This window comes from Marmota marmota, unplaced genomic scaffold (assembly GCF_001458135.2).
Source record: "Marmota marmota marmota unplaced genomic scaffold, marMar, whole genome shotgun sequence".
Lineage (NCBI taxonomy): Eukaryota > Metazoa > Chordata > Mammalia > Rodentia > Sciuridae > Marmota > Marmota marmota.
Window position 1 is genome coordinate 39421215 of NW_026000005.1, and position 16247 is coordinate 39437461.

The window sequence follows — 16247 nt, forward strand, 5'->3', positions numbered from 1 at the left end:
TGGGGGACTATAAAGGAAATTTTAAGGCATGCCCATATGTTCACATGAAGTTGTAATTGCTGGAAGCAAAGGGTATTCTGTTGAATTAAGTGATCATGATTGGGTTAAGCTTTTTTTAAGTAAAGTGGTTTATTTTTTGATTTAAGCAGATTACGCCTTTATTGACAAATAAAGGATTGATCAATTGGTCAAACGGAATTACTGAATCAGAGCTAATTGTCAAGACTGGAAAGCTATAGCTCTTGCATTCATTCATGTTTTTCCAGTGTACATCTTTTAAAGCTTCAGAATAAGGAACAATTCCTTTGATATGTCTCTCTACTTACCCTAAAACAATTACTAGGCTGTAGCATCCCCAGTATCCTATTATAATTTGGAGCCTTTTGAAAATCAAGTTAAGAATATGGGGGCTGGGAATGTGGCTCAAGAGGTAGCGCGCTCGCCTGGCATGCGTGCGGCCCGGGTTCGATCCTCAGCACCACATACAAACAAAGATGTTGTGTCTGCCGAAAACTGAAAAAAAATAAATATTAAAAAAAAGATTCTCTCTCTCTCTCTCTTAAAAAAAAAAAGAATATGAACATTTCATGAAAACTCAGCTGCCATGGTCTTAGAGTCTGAGAGTGAGATGATTGACAGCAGCCAGCTGATGAGAAGCCAACCCTCCCCACCATGTGCACCTAAAGGATTTTGTTTACTCAAAAAATAGCAGAAGTTGAGGATAGGCTATTTAGAATCACAAGCTATATACCAAATGCCACCGAGAATAAAACACAATATGAAAACAATGTTTTGAATTGTGTGCATTTCCGTTTTATATCAATGCATTTAACTCAGAGGTCTTTTTGTGCTGACTCCATGAAAGAGCTCTCTCTGTCCCACCCCTTGGGGATTCAGGCAGCAGCCAGAATGCCAAGTTATTTTGTGGTCCCTTCTCCTTCCAGTGGGTTAAGAGTTCATTAACTTAGATAATCTCTGCCACACATCGTAAGAAATATTATTTGGATTTCATGTTTCCAGGAGTGTGCTGATGTTAATTGCTTTTAAATTTTATGCTAAAACTAGAAAGGTTTCATGAGTAGTGAAATCCCTGCCTGTGTTCCTTTCTCCTGAACTTCACCAGTTGTTAACATTTTACTACGTTTTGATTTCTCTCTCATGGTGTAATAAATAGCTTTTTTACTGTTACCACTATTTGAGCAAATGCAGACCTCACGCCCATTTGCTCCTAATTACTTTCATGTGTATCTCTTAAGAACAAGAGTATGTTCTTCCATGACATCAGGACAGCTCAGGAAACCTAGCATTGCTGAAGTGCTACTAAATAGTCTACAGTCCATGTTCAGATTCCACCAAATGGCCCAATAATTTTCTTGCAAACAATGGCTTTTTTTTTTTGATTGGTGAGGTACAATATTTTTTTTCCCTGAGAAGATTAAGCATGCCACTTAATTTTCATCTCTTTAAGCTTTTAAACTAGACTTAAATTTTTTTTTTTTTATCCTTATCACATGAACAGTTTGGATAATTCCAGCCATTTGTGCTATAGAATCCTCCACTGGGGAATGTGCTTTCATTTTGTCTCATTCTTGATTGTATTTTCTTTGTATCAAGGTTGAAACCCAGAGCCACATCCCCACCCCACCCCCTTAATATATATATATAATTAGAGACAGAGTCTTGTTGAGTTGTCTAGGGTCTTGCTAATTTGCTGAGGCTGGGCTTGAACTCACGATCCTCCTGCCTCAGCCTCCCACATTACTGAGATTACAGGCATGCGCCACCATGCCTGGCTTCAGTTGAATTTGTTTTGATCACTAGGCAAAGTGTTTCTCTGATTTCTTTAATGGAAAGAGAATATTCTTTTTTACTTTATTATTAACAAATACCCCAAGAGGGGTGTTCCTCAGAGATATGTAGTTATCCTGCCCCTCACCCAGTTTAACTTGGTGGCTTTAATATCCATTGATAATTCGTGCTTGGGTCAGTCATTATAGCCACGGCTACAGACTGATGATTTTCAAACTTGAGTCTTCCTTCTGTATTTATTTGTTGGCATTTTACCACAGAGAAGAGCTTGCCCTCCTCGCAGGGCCCCCCTCCCCTCAGCCAGGCTTCTCTGCTGTGTTAGCGTGTGCCACAGAAAGGGTTCCGGACCCTTCCCCAGCCTCCACGTCCTGGCTTCTAAGAGCTCCTGGCCTGTCTTCTGAGTATGGATGTGATAGAAGTGTTTATTTTATTTTTATTCTGATAGCAACGTTGGAAAAATATAAACGGTGCCATTAAGAAATTGGTTCTTTCCATCGGAGGGCATGCCCTGACTGTTTGCGTTGAACACAGACCCCTGCTGCTCACAGATTGACAGTGACTTTAGGAAGGCATTTATTATGCACCACCGAGACATACAGAGGAAGTGGTGTGGACTTGAGGCCTAACTCCAAGTGACTTTGAATGTTTCCTTTATCTTCTCTGAGCCTTGGATTTTTCAAATACAAAAGAGGAGATAAGTATAATTGCCCTGTCTTCTTTCAGGGCTCTTCTAGGGATTATATGTCATGATGCGTGGGAAAGTGCTGCCTAACTCCAGTGCCCGCAGGTGTAGGTTGGTGCCCAGAGCAGGAAGCTTCCTGACCAGCTTGTCTAGAGCTTTCAGATGTGTCTGGCTTTCCCTGTGGAAGTGTTCTTGCCAAAATGTTAATCCGAATCAAATCATGAGGAAATAATCAGACTAATCCAGATTGTGGGACATCGTATAAAACATCTGGCCTGAACTCTTTAAAAATATCAATGTAATGAAAGACAAAGAGGAGGGGATGCTCCAGACACACAACAGCTGTCGTGGATGGGGGGGGGGAACAACCAAAAAAGATGTTGAGACTGTTGAGAAAGTTTGAATGTGGACTAAGTGCATGATAATTTGCGAGGAGGTTCATATTCTTGGGCATAATAATGGTGCTGTTATCTAGGACACTGTTCTTTTAGGTAAGGCAGCCTGAAATATCTAGGGATGATTCACATGATTGAATCATTGATGGCCACAACTTACTTTCCAACACTTGGACAAAAATAAAAATAATCATATATATATATATATATATATATATATATATATATATATATATACATATACATATATGTATGTATATATATGTATATGTACATATATATATATTTTTAACATGTATATGTGCTCATATGCAGAAAATGCTAGAAATTGTTGGGTCTAGATGGAGTATGCAAGTGCTTATTATAGTGTTCTTTCCACAAGTATGAATTTTTTTAAAAATAAAAATGACAGGGATGTGTTATGGTTTGGATATGAGGTGTCCCCTACAAAGCTTCTATAGATGCAGGAATGTTCAGAGGTGAAATGGTTGGACTGTGAGAGCTGTAACCTCATCAGTCTGTCCTCATGTGATGGACTAACTGGGTGGTCATTGCAGGCAGGTGGCATGGCTGGAGGAGGTGGGTCACTGGGAGTGTGCATCTGTCCTGTGGCCTCTTCCCCTGTGTCCTGGCCCTGCCATGAGCCCTTCCCGCATGAAATGCTGCCTCATCTGGGGCCCCAATTTTGGGGTCTGCCATCTATGGACTGAGACCTCTGAAACTAAGAGACCCCCATTAACTTTTCCTCCCCTAAGTTCTTGTCAGGTGTTTTGGTCACTGTGATGCCAAAGCTGATTAAAACAGGATGGGAATGTACTTCGTTTATATAAAACTGACTTGGAACCACGTGAGGACAATCATCGCTCAAGTTCATTATCGCTCAAGTCATCATATTCTGATGGGAAAAAGTAGGGTAAGGGATTTTCTGAACCGGAAGGAAAAGAAGGGGAACTTAATTTAAGTTTAATGATAAAATGAAAGGGATAAAAGGAGATAATATATGTGAAAGGGACTTATTAGAGGAGGCAAGACTTTACCTCCACCTTCTTAGCATCTCCAGCTGGGCCTGAGAATTCCCTTGAGATGAGTCAGATAACAGAAAAACATTCAGATTTTCACATGTACCTGGGAGCGCCTGTGGAGGCCCACCGAGTGGCTAGGCCCGCATGCCTGTGTGCAGCTTGAACAAAGACAGGCGATTGTGGGAACTAGCTAAAACAGATGCAGAGACTAAAGGAAGGTAAGAGTTGTGTTCATAAGGCCTGAACAGATTTCTCCTGGCCCGACTCCCACTCTGGTGATAAGAATATTTCTTCTTGATATAAGGAGCGTATCCTTTACGTAGCAGTTTTATTTCCTGCTTTGGGGAAGGAAAGGAGAAGTTGGAATGCCCTTTTTATAACGCAAAAACACCTTCTGTAGTGTTTTTAAGTGTTTCTAGCACAAGATAATCCATATGCCACAGTGACATGTTCAGGATGCCCAGTACAATATAGAAGTGTTCAGGGAACGTACTGTGGATGTGTACCGTACTGACACACATTGGGCACACATTGGGCTGACTTCAGGCGTCTTTTGAGCCTCTACCATGAGCCAGAGGTTGGATTTGAACTCAGGTCTCATCTGGCTCCCAAACTTGTACACAAGCCCCCTGCCCATTCTGTCTGCAGCCACGCAGCATCTTAAGAAAGAGCAGTCCCTACGTAAGACAGAGTCAGAAACTCTACAGAATCTTTTAACTACAGAAAAGTCAGACAGGATTTTTTATTTTTTTTCTAATTGTGGAAGACTTACTCTTTGCCTCCATGGGAACAAACTCATCCCCATTGCCAAGCTCTTGGCCAGCTGTGGACACTGAGGCCCACCAAGTTTCTCATTCTCCATCTTAGGTAAATACAGAGCAGCACCGTGGACCCGGGAGCAAGACTGTTGGGTAAGGCTGCAAACTCAGACTAGTCTTGAGGTGTTGGATGGACTTGGAAATGGAGGAGGTGAGCATGCGAGCTGTACAGAGCAATGAAACAGCAACAGCTCTGCTTCCTGGCTCTCCCACAGTAGGCATTGGCTGGTTTTTCCAAGGCAAGGAGGTCCCACTTCCAGGAGCAGCCTGGTGCAGCTGTTTTTTTCCTTTGTGTTGCGAGGAGAGATTTTGCAGCAGTTTGCAAATAACTTAAGTCTGTGTTGAAAGGTTTTTTTTTTTTTCTCCCTTCTCCATAGTAGTAAACAGTCTACTTTTTGCAAAGAGAGAGAATTCTGGTCTTTTTTAAAAAATATTTTTAATTATAGTTGGATATAATAACTTTATTTTATTTATTTTCTTTTTTATGTGGCACGGAGGATCACACCCCATGCCTCACCCATGATAGGCAAGCACTCTACCACGGAGCCACAACTCCAGCCCAGGATTTTGGTCTTTCAAGGGCTTCAGGGACCTTTCTTGGAATATCCCAATATGTGATAATTCAGTTCAGAACAGTTTCAGATTAATCTTTTCATTTGACCTTCAGCACTAGAATTAGTAAGAACGGAACTACGATGAAACTTAGAACACACCAGCTTCTCAAGATGCTGAGGCCCCAAGACATTCGGTGTTGGTCCTAAAAGCTTAGGGCTAAGTCACAGAATAGTTGGATTTGAAGCACAATAGGGGCCTCAGAGCCAAAGCTTTGATCAGCTATTCCCTCCATCTGCCCTCCTTTCTGCAGAAGGCAGAGTGACTCCGCTGAGGCCTATGGCAGGAAGGGACACGAGTGTCCCAGCTCATTGCCTTTTGGCCATAGCCAATCTCTCAAGTTTTACATTTCTGACACTGCTATTTGGATTCATGATATTTTTCTTTGGACTCGATAACAGCTTCATTGTTCTCTTTTGTGCAACAGGGACAGAAGTGGCAGCTCATCAGTTGTTCATGGATTCAGTTTAATGATATCTAGTGGACCCACCATAAATAATAGCTCTATGTCCAGTAAAAGTGCAATTTAGCTTCAGAGCAGCAAGAGTGGTACTGAACTTAGAAAAGAAGTTATTCCCACTGCTCAGAGTTTGGTGGTTCCCAACCTCTTTTCTGCATGATAGGCTGCCTTGGGTTCGTCAGTCAACATGTGATCATGATGAGCAAATTTTTGTTTTGTTACCTCTGGTCTTATCCTTAAAAAGCAATTGGAATGCAAATAATAATAATAATAATAATAATAATAACAACAACAACAACAATAATAATAGAGCTTATGTATAATGGCATAATTTGGAGTGAACATACTTTATATACAGTTATGAAAAATGGTGTTGTGAATGGATAATTATGATTGTAATGCATTCCACTATTGTCATGTATGTAAGAAATAAGAAAGTTAAAAAAAATAAAATAAAGACATCATAATGAAAAAAAAAAGCAATTGAAAAAGAGTTCTTACTCTATAATCCCAGTTTAGGGTTAGTTTAGTAATAAGAGGCAGGAGTGCTAATGTTAATATTTTTTTATTATATTGATTTTTAAAATTTGTTCTACTTAGTTGTACATGATAGTGGAATGCACTTCAATTAATTGTACACAAATGGAGTGCAACATTTCAATTCTCTGGTTGTACAAAATATAGAGATGCACCATTTGTGCAATCATACATATACCTAGGGTAATGATGTCCATCTCATTTCACTATCTTACCTACCCTCATAACCCCTCCTTATCCTCCCTTTTGCCCAATAGAAAGACCCTCCATTCTTCCCATGACCCCCTCCCCCATCATAGATCAGCATCTATTAATCAGAGAAAACATTCAGCCTTTAGTTTTTTGGGATTGGCTTACTGTGCTTAGCATAATATCCTCCAACTTCATCCATTTACCTGCAGATGCCACAATTTTATTCTCTTTTAATGCTGAATAATATTTCATTGTGTATATATACCACAGTTTCTTTATCCATTCTTCTATTGATGGACATCTAAGTTGGTTCCACAATTTAGCTATTGTGAATTCAGCTGCTATAAACATTGTGTGACATAGTATACTATGTGATATGGTATACTGATTTTAAGTCATTTGGGTATAAATCGAGGAGTGGTACCTGGGTCAAATGGTGGTTCCTTTCCAAGTTTTCTGAGGAATCTCCACACTGCTTTCCAAAGTGGTTTCACCAATTTGCAATCTCACTAGCAATGTATGAGTGTACCTTTTTCCCCATATCCTCTCCAATACTTATTATTGCTTGTACTCTTGATAACTGCCATTCTGACTGGAATGAGATGAAATCTTAGTAGTTTTGATTTGCATTTCTCTAGTTACTAGAGATGTTAAATACTTTTTCATATATTTGTTGATCGCATGTATATCTTCTTCTGAGAAGTGTCTGTTCAGTTCCTTAGCCCATTTATTGATAGGGTTTTCTTTTTTTTTTTTTGCTCAAAGTTTGGCTCAAAGTGTGGCTAAGGGTTTATCAATGTTTTTAGAGTTCTTTATATATCCTGGAGATTAGTGCTCTGATGTGTTGTAAAAATTTGCTCTCTATACTGTAGGCTCTCTCTCAATGATTGTTTCTTTTGCTGAGGAGAAGCTTTTTAGTTTGAATCCATCCCATTTATTGATTCTTGATTTTATTTCTTGTGCTCTAGGAGTCTTGTTAAGGAAGTCGGGGCCTAATCTGACATGATGAAGATTTGGAACTACTGTTACTTCTGTTAGGTGCAGGGTCTCTGGTCTAATTCCTAGGTCCTTGATCCACTTTGAGTTGAGTTTTGTGCATGATGAGAGATAGAAATTTAATTTCATTTTGCTACATTAGGATTTCCAGTTTTCCCAGTACCATTTGTTGAAGAGGCTGTCCTTTCTCCAATGTATGTTTTTGGCACTTTTGTCTAGTATGAGATAACTGTATTTATGTGGGTTGGTCTTTGTGTCTTCTATTATGTACCATTGGTCTACATGTCTATTTTGGTGACAATACCATGCTGTTTTTGTTACTATTTCTCTGTAGTATAGTTTGGTATTGTGATGCCTCCTGCTTCACTTTCCTTGCTAAGGATTGCTTTAGCTATTCTGGGTCTCTTATTTTTCCAAATTAATTTCATGGTTGCTTTTTATAGTTCTATGAAGAATTTCATTGGGATTTTAATAGGAATTGCATTAAATCTGTATAACAGTTTTGGTAGTACGGGCATTTTGACAATATTAACTCTTCCTATCTCCAAGAGCATGGGAGACCTTTCCATCTTCTAAGGTCTTCTTCAATTTCCTTCTTTAGTGTTCCGTAGTTTTCATTGTAGAAGTCTTTCACCTCTTTTGTTAGATTGCTTCCCTAGTATTTTATATTTTTTGAGGCTATTTTGAATGGGATATTTTTCCTGATTTCTCTTTCACTGGATTCAACCCCTTATGCATAGAAATGCATTTGATTTATGGGTGTTTATTTTATATCCTGCTACCTTGCTGAATTCATTTATTAATTCTAGAAGTTTTCTGGTGGGATTTTTTTGATCTTCAAAATATAGAATCATATCATCAGTAAATAGTGATAGTTTGAATTCTTTTTTTCCCTATGTGTATCCCTTTAATTTCTTTTGTTTGTCTGATTGCACTGGCTAGAATTTCAAGGACATGCATTGAATAGAAGTGATGAAAGAGGGCATCCCTGTCTTGTTCCAGTTTTTACAGGGATTGCTTCCAATTATTCTCTGTTTAGAGTGATGTTGGCCTTGGACTTAGCATAGATAGTTTTTACAATATTGAGGTATGATCCTACTATTCCTAGTTTTTCCAGTGTTTTGGACATAAAGAGGAGATGTATTTTATTGAATGCCTTTTCAGTATCTATTGAGATAATCATAGGATTCTTGTCTTTTAAGTCTATTGATGTGCTGTATTACATTTATTAATTTCTGTATGTTGAGCCAACTTTGCATCCCTGGGATGAACACCACTTAATTGTGGAGCACTATTTTTTAATATGTTTTTGTATGCAATTGGACAAGATTTTATTGAGAATTTTTGCATCTATGTTCATCAGGGATATTGTTCTGAAGTTTTCTTTCCTTAATGTGACTTTATCTAGTTTGGGTATCAGGTGATGCTAGCCTCATAGAATGAGTTTGGAAGTGTTCCCTCCTTTTTCTATTTCATGGAAAATTTTGAGGAGTATTGGGATTAGTTCTTCTTTGAAGGTCTTATAGAACTTGGCTGAGAATCCATCTGGTCCTGGGCTTTTCTTGGTTGGTAGGCTTTTGATGGCTTCTTCTATTTCCTTGCTTGAAATTGATCCATTTAGATTGTGTATGTCCTCCTGATTCAGTTTGGGTAGATCATATGTTTCTAGAAATTTGTCAATGTCATCGAGATTTTCTATTTTATTGAAGTATACATTTTCAAAATAGTTTCTAATTATCTTCTGCATTTCAATAGTGTCCGTCATGATTTCATCACTAATTTTAGTAATTTGAGTTTTCTTTCTCCTTCTCTTTGTTAGTGTGGCTAAGGGTTTATCAATTTTATTTATTTTTTCAAAGAACTAACTTTTTGTTTTGTCAATTTTTAAAAATTATTTCTTTTGTTTCAATTTCATTGATTTCAGCTCTGATTTTAATTATTTCCTGTCTTCTACTACTTTTGATGTTGATTTGTTCTTCTTTCTTTAGGGCTTTGAGATGTAATGTTAGGTCATTTATTTGTTGACTTTTTATTCTTTTAATGAATGAGCTCAATGAAATGAACATTCCTCTTAGCACTGCCTTTATACTGTCCCAGAGATTTTGATATGTTGTATTGGTGTTCTCATTGACCTCTAAGAATTCTTTCATCTCCTATCCGATGTCTTCTGTTACCTACTGCTTATTCAACATCATATTACTTAGTCTCTAGGTGTTGGGGCAGCTACTATTTTTTATTGTATCATTGATTTCTAGTTTTATTCCATTATGATCTGATAGAATACAGGATAGTATCTCTATTTATTTATTTATTTATTTTGTATTTGCTGAGAGTTTCTTTGTGGCATAATATGGTCTATTTTAGAGAAGGATCCATGTGCTGCTGAGAAGAAGGTGTATTCACTCGATGATGGATGAGATACTCTATATATGTATGTTAAGTCTAAGTCATTAATTGTATTATTGAGTTCTGTAATTTGTTTAGTTTTTGTTTGGACTATCTATCCAGTGGTGAGAGAAGTGTGTTAAAGTCACTCAGTATTATTGTGTTGTGATCTATTTGCTTCTTGAAATTGTGAAGGGTTTGTTTGATATATGTAGAACCTCCATTGTTTGGGGCATAGATATTTATGATTGTTATGTCTTATTAATGTATGGTTTCCTTAAGCAGTATGAAATGTTCTTTTTTTTTTATCTCTTATGACTAACTTTGGTTTATCTGATATTAGGATGGAAACCCCTGCTTGTTTATGTGGCACATGTGATATGTTTTTTCCCATCCTTTCACCTTTCAGTCTATAGGTATCTTTTCCTATGAGATGAGTCTCTTAAAGGCAGCATATTGTTGGATTTTTTAATCCAATCTGCCAGTCTATGCCTTTAAATTGATAGATTTAGGCCATTACATTCAGGGTTATTATTGAGACATGGTTTGTAGTCCCAGTCATTTTGGTTTCTTTTTAGTTTTTAACTTGACTTGGTTTCTCCTTTGATTGGATTTCCTTTAGTGTAGTTCTTCCCTTTGTTGCTTTTCATTGTTGTTTTTTATTTCCTCCTCATTGAATATTTTGCTGAGAACATTCTGTAGTACAGGCTTTCTCATGGTTAATTCTTTTAATTTTTGTTTATCATAGAAGGTTTTTATTTTTCAATCAAATATGAAGCTTAATTTTGCTGGATATAAGATTCTTGGTTGGCATCCATTTTCTTTCAGAGCCTGGTATATGTTGTTCCAGGATGTCCTAGGTTTGATGGTCTGGGTTGAGAAATCTACTGAGATCTGAATTGGTTTCCTTCTGTATGTAATCTGAAACTTTTATCTTATGGCTTTTAAAATTCTATCCTTATTCTGCATGCGAGGCATTTTTATTATAATATTCGTTGGTGTGGATCTGTTGTAATTTTTGTACATTTGGTGTCCTATAAACCTCTTTTATTTGATTTTCCAATTCATTCTTCATGTTTGGGAAATTTTCTGATATTATTTTATTGACTAGATTGTCCATTCCTTTTGTTTGTATCTCTGTGCCTTATTCTATGCAATAATTCTTAGATTTGGTCTTTTCTTATCATCCCATAATTCTTGGAGGTTCTTTTCCATGGTTTCTCACCATCTTCACTGTGTGGTCAACTTTATTTTCATGATTACATATTTTGTCTTCATTGCCTGAAGTTCTGTCTTCCAATGATCTAGTCTGTGGTTGATGCTTTCTATTGAATTTTTATTTGGTTTATTTTTCCTACATTTCAAGGATTTCTGTCTATCTCTTTCTTGAAGTAATATTTTGCTACCTGTATTCCCTCTTGTATCTCTTTGTTGGAGTGGTCAATTGTTGCCTGTATTTGTTCTCTTACTTCATTCTTTGCTTTGCAGATCATTTTAACCATGTACATTCTGAACTTCTTCTCTGACACTGCATCTACTGTGCTGTCAGTGGAATCTATTATTGTATCAGTTTTGGGCACTCTCCTCCCTTGTTTCTTCATGTTGTCCCTGTGCCTTCCTCTCTAGCAGTGTGGATTTGAGGTATTATAGTTTCTATCTCATAATCTTGTAGTGTCCTGCAGGTTACCAATACCTTGCCTGCAGGAACCTAGAAGATGGTCCTGGCTGTTGCCACTAGGTGGAAGCCAGTGGGTAAAGCCACCCCACGTGTTGGTAGATGAAGCCACAGAGCAGTTCCCATCCTCCTACCCCACAGCTGGCCGGAGTCGCTCTCCTCCTACCATGTGGTGGGCTGGGGTCGCGGTCATCTGCTCCTCCTCTAGTTTTAATATTAATTTTTTTGTATGTAGTTAGTAACTTTTAGCACCTTGGTTTCTCTACAAATAAATAAGAGAAAGGCAAGCAGACTCTGTCCATCTTACAGTTATAGGGAAAAGCCTTATGTTAAAGTCACTATATATGGCACACCACTTGAGCTTTTTGAAAATATCATCTGAGACACAATAAAAGTATTAATAAGAAAAGAACAGAACTGGAATTAACTGCAGGAAAGCTCCTAGGAAAGATGACTCACTAATTCAGAATGCACAGCTCCTAATTAAAGTAATCTGGGAGCAACACATTTCATCCTCTTAGACCACCTGTCTCTCTGTTAATCCCCACCCACCCTGAAGCCTTGCAAAGACCTCTCACTGGGATAGTTTCACTAAGAATAAACCCGCTATTTCTATAAAACCACAAATTTGCTAGTAGATTTACATGGATATTTCTCAAAATCTTTTCCTCAAAGTTCAGAGCTAGAAGGACGCTTCCAAATTAAGTTCTACTCTTTTATCCCAGACATGTGAAGATTTAAGAACAGAGAGAAAGTTAGTTGCTCAGCGCACTTGCTGATGCACTAAGAATAAACCCAGACCCACCTGGTGCTTGTCGGACACCACCTCCCAATTCCACCCCCTCACCACACCAGCCTCTCCTACTCCATATTTCCAGTCACCATCAACAGCACGATGGTTGTTTCCGGTTCCTTATGCTGAGTTAACCATTGAGTTCCAAGTTTTCAATTCTCGACTATTTCAATGAAATTGACACGGTTGCATTTAAATACTTTGGAAATCATAATCTAGACTTTACATATTATTATTATAACATAATATATAATATATTATATATTATTATAACATAATTATTATATGATATATTATTATAATATATTATAATTATATAATCATCATTATAGAATTGTATTATCTTTTAAAATATATATGTTTTTAGTTGTCGATGGACCTTTATTTATTTATTTATAGGTGATGCTGAGAATCGAACCCAGTGCCTCATGCATGCTAGGCAAGCGCTCTACCACTGAGCCACGACTCCAGCCCCCTAGAATTATATTGTATACTCTAAGTTTTTGAAGGTGTTCCACCTCTGGGATGATGAGTTCTAAAGGACTGATGACTACTATTATAAGTTTGACTTACAAACTATGAAAAAAAAATTGTTTATAAGCTTCTGGCGGCTGTCTCTGGTGAAATCTTTAGCAGTTTGAGATTATCGATGCTGCCATTAGGGTGTGTATATCATTCCTTTCTCCATGTCCATGCTAATGTCATTAATCACTTTCCTTCTGCTCTGTTACCTTTGCTCAGTGTTTATTAACTACCCACCTTCTATTACCAGCATAGATCTGAGCCCTGTATGTAGCAAGGCATGACTCAGGGTAACACAAAAGAACCCTCTCCAGTGTGTGTTAACTTCTTTGCTTACAGCTTCATGTATTGACTTCTTGCCCAAGTTAACCAAAGGTCAGAAATAGCAGTTTGCTGCTGGCCCTGCGGTTGACTCTCTTGCCATCTTCGACCCTTCACATCAGTAGCAGCATCAGACCAGTAGGGGGTGGAGTAAGTGCAAGCACCAAAGTCTTGTGCATTTTTATATTCTCTACAAGTGAGGTGTAAGTCACTTATTATATAAAATTCTTTTAAAATATGTATAGAAGCTACAAGATTTATTTTGGATTCATTACTATGTTTTTAACTAAACAGGCAAAACACAAATATTTTGTTACTTGTAATAAATTCATAAAATACAGGTAAAATGGAAGTTCCCCCATCCCTACCTCCTCACCTACAAGGAACTGTTAGCATCTTTCCATACTTTTCCCCCTATGCACTAAAGTCATTAATGCACTTAGAAATATGAATTGTTTTTCATAAATAGGATCATACTTTATCTTACAGCTTATTTTTTCCACTTAACACATTTTATGCTTTTGTGTTTGTACACATATTTCATATTTATATTATTTTCCCTTTTAAGAAGTCAATGCCTAGGATTTCACTGAATGAATGTTGCATGGTTTACTTAAGAATTTTTATTTCTGTTGAAACTTTTAGTTGCTTTGTAGATTTCCACTATTACAAACAGCAGAGTCCTTATGACTCTGCGTTTCTCTAGCGCAGGACTTAACTGTGAGGTTAGGTACATTTTCATTATTTAGGAAGACATTAACAGGAGGCAGAATAGAGGGATGCTACATGACTTGAGGATTTCTTGCTCAGTAATAATGACAGCACTGTGGTCTGGCTGACAGCTGTGCCAGAGGGACAATGCTGGTGACGTGGACACACAGCTATGCACACTTACCTCACAGCTGCAGTCAGCACAGTAGCTCCTTTGACTCAAAGTCAAAACCACAAGGAGACTGACAACCCTGTGTCTGCTGGGAAGGAAAGTCCTGCATTTGTTAATGAGTGGGATGGTGTGACCGCTGTAGGCAGCCAGTAAAATGAAGGAAGGATTGGAGTGAGCCGTTGTGGGGCTTCTGATTGGCAGGTCTTCCCACAGCTGTCCATTAGAGGCAGGAGGCTGTGTGGAGTGCTTCTGGTTCCTCACGCATGATGTATTGTCTATTTTTGCAGTTGGCCGCCCCATTCCCGTTCAGCAGACTCTGCACCCAACGCCAGAGCAGATTGAAGAGCTGCATCAGACCTATATGGAGGAACTAAGGAAATTATTTGAGGAGCACAAGGGGAAGTATGGAATTCCAGAGCATGAAACTCTCATTTTTAAATGATTTTACTCTTGTAAGGCATTAAGGAGCACAAGAGAACAACCCTTGAAAGAATAAACACTTTAAATAAGTTTATTGGTTTGTTTTTTGTTTTTTTGTTTTTACCTTTGGACAATGGAATCAAATTTGCAACTGAAAAATATCATTTATGGTGACCCATGTTGATGTTTTATCTGGGGTAAATAAAAATGTGGTAGATGACTGTAGGAAAAGGTTAGAGATGACTAAAAGATGTAATAATCTTGCTCATTTAGGCAGTATAAATCATTTTACCGGTTATGAAAAGGTTTGGAATTATTCATGTATTCAAAAGAAAAAAAGTGACAGCTTCAAAATGTCATTAGCTCCTTTCACTAATGATTACAATTATCTAAGGTGGTGTTTTTACTAAGTCTAACAGCTGTGGTTTAGCACAGCTGGAGCATTTAGGATACAGTGCATAAAAAATTTGCCATATAAAGAGTTAGAGGAAATATTTTTTTTTTCTGTTTGAACAGATCATTTGTTAGTGAATAATGTCACTTTAAATGCTTAGATAATTTGATCCTTTAGATCATTTTTATATAATAGTCCAACACTTTTTTGCCATTTTAGAAATAGGATGAGTTTACCCCAAGGAAACCTATGTGGACATGAGCCTTATTTTCCCATTTCTATTCATGCTTAGAAACATGTTTACTTGCTATAAATAGGGACATTTGTTTGGGAGACATGATTTTATATATGTTTGAGGACACTGGAGATTCTAAGATGTTTTCATGGTAATAGAAATGCTTTTAATTTTCTTCCCAAATGGACTCTTCATTGTATACCAAGCTCTGGAAGAAGGCTCCCTCTCTGGTGAGAGGTATCCAGTTCATAGCAGATGGGGCCTTTATCTTCTCTGAATCAGATTGAGCAAGGACCTTGTCCTTCCTGCTTCCTGGTGTCTTCCTAGTGACACTTAGTAGACACAAAATAAATACTTGTTTAATGAAGGTATTTATAGTGGAACATGCAAACAAATTCTTTGCTATAATGTGAAGAAGCTCTAAAGCTATTCCATAGAATGAAACCTGCTATAAGAAGAAGATCATTTGCCCTCTGACTTTCCTGCACTAGTAATCGACGGTGCTATGGGCTGCTTAGAAGGGAGCAGGTCAGAGGAGGATTTTTGATAATTAGCCACTAAAGTGTTAAGGAACTGGGCAGCAAGGAGAATGCTTTATTTCCACATGATCTTCCTTCCTAGACCTTGCTTGTGTACCTTCTCTGTCCTGGGTGTTCGTAAGCAAGCTTGAGTTGCCTTCTGTCGGATTGGGAATGCATCTTCAGGTTCCTGATTGTTAAGACATTAAGCTCTGAGCTGGAACCTGAATGGGGCTGCCTTAAGCAGGAAAGCATTTCACATACAAGAAAGCAAACTTTTTCAGTTGTTCTGTTGGGACAACAACGGTATTTTGTCCTGAATTCCTTTGACTTCACACAAACTGAGCAAGCCAGGAATCCATTGACCCGTGGCCTTGAAACCAGTTCAGGTTTTTTGTTTTGTTTCGTTTTGTCAAAGCAGGACCTTTAAGTTAATTCAAACCCATGCATTTCATCCCTTTGAAGAAGTTTATTAAAAACCCATGACGCGTGATCACAGAGGTATGATTTTAATCTCACACTGAACATCGAGGAGGCACTGACCACCCTTCATAGATGGCTTATCTAGCAAGCAGTTG

At 37.8% G+C, this 16247-nt stretch overlaps 1 protein-coding gene across 2 annotated transcripts in view; it reads left to right on the top strand.

Moving 5' to 3' along the window:
• Positions 1 to 14616, top strand: part of Mogat1 (monoacylglycerol O-acyltransferase 1) — a 39412-nt gene extending 24796 nt beyond the window's left edge. For both annotated transcript variants that reach the window (XM_015481454.2, XM_048808605.1), the window contains exon 6: positions 14390 to 14616. In XM_015481454.2, the coding sequence (XP_015336940.1) occupies positions 14390 to 14544 (155 nt within the window). In that variant the 3' untranslated portion in view covers positions 14545 to 14616. The remainder of the gene's footprint in view (positions 1 to 14389) is intronic.
• The last annotated feature ends 1631 nt before the right edge of the window (positions 14617 to 16247 follow it).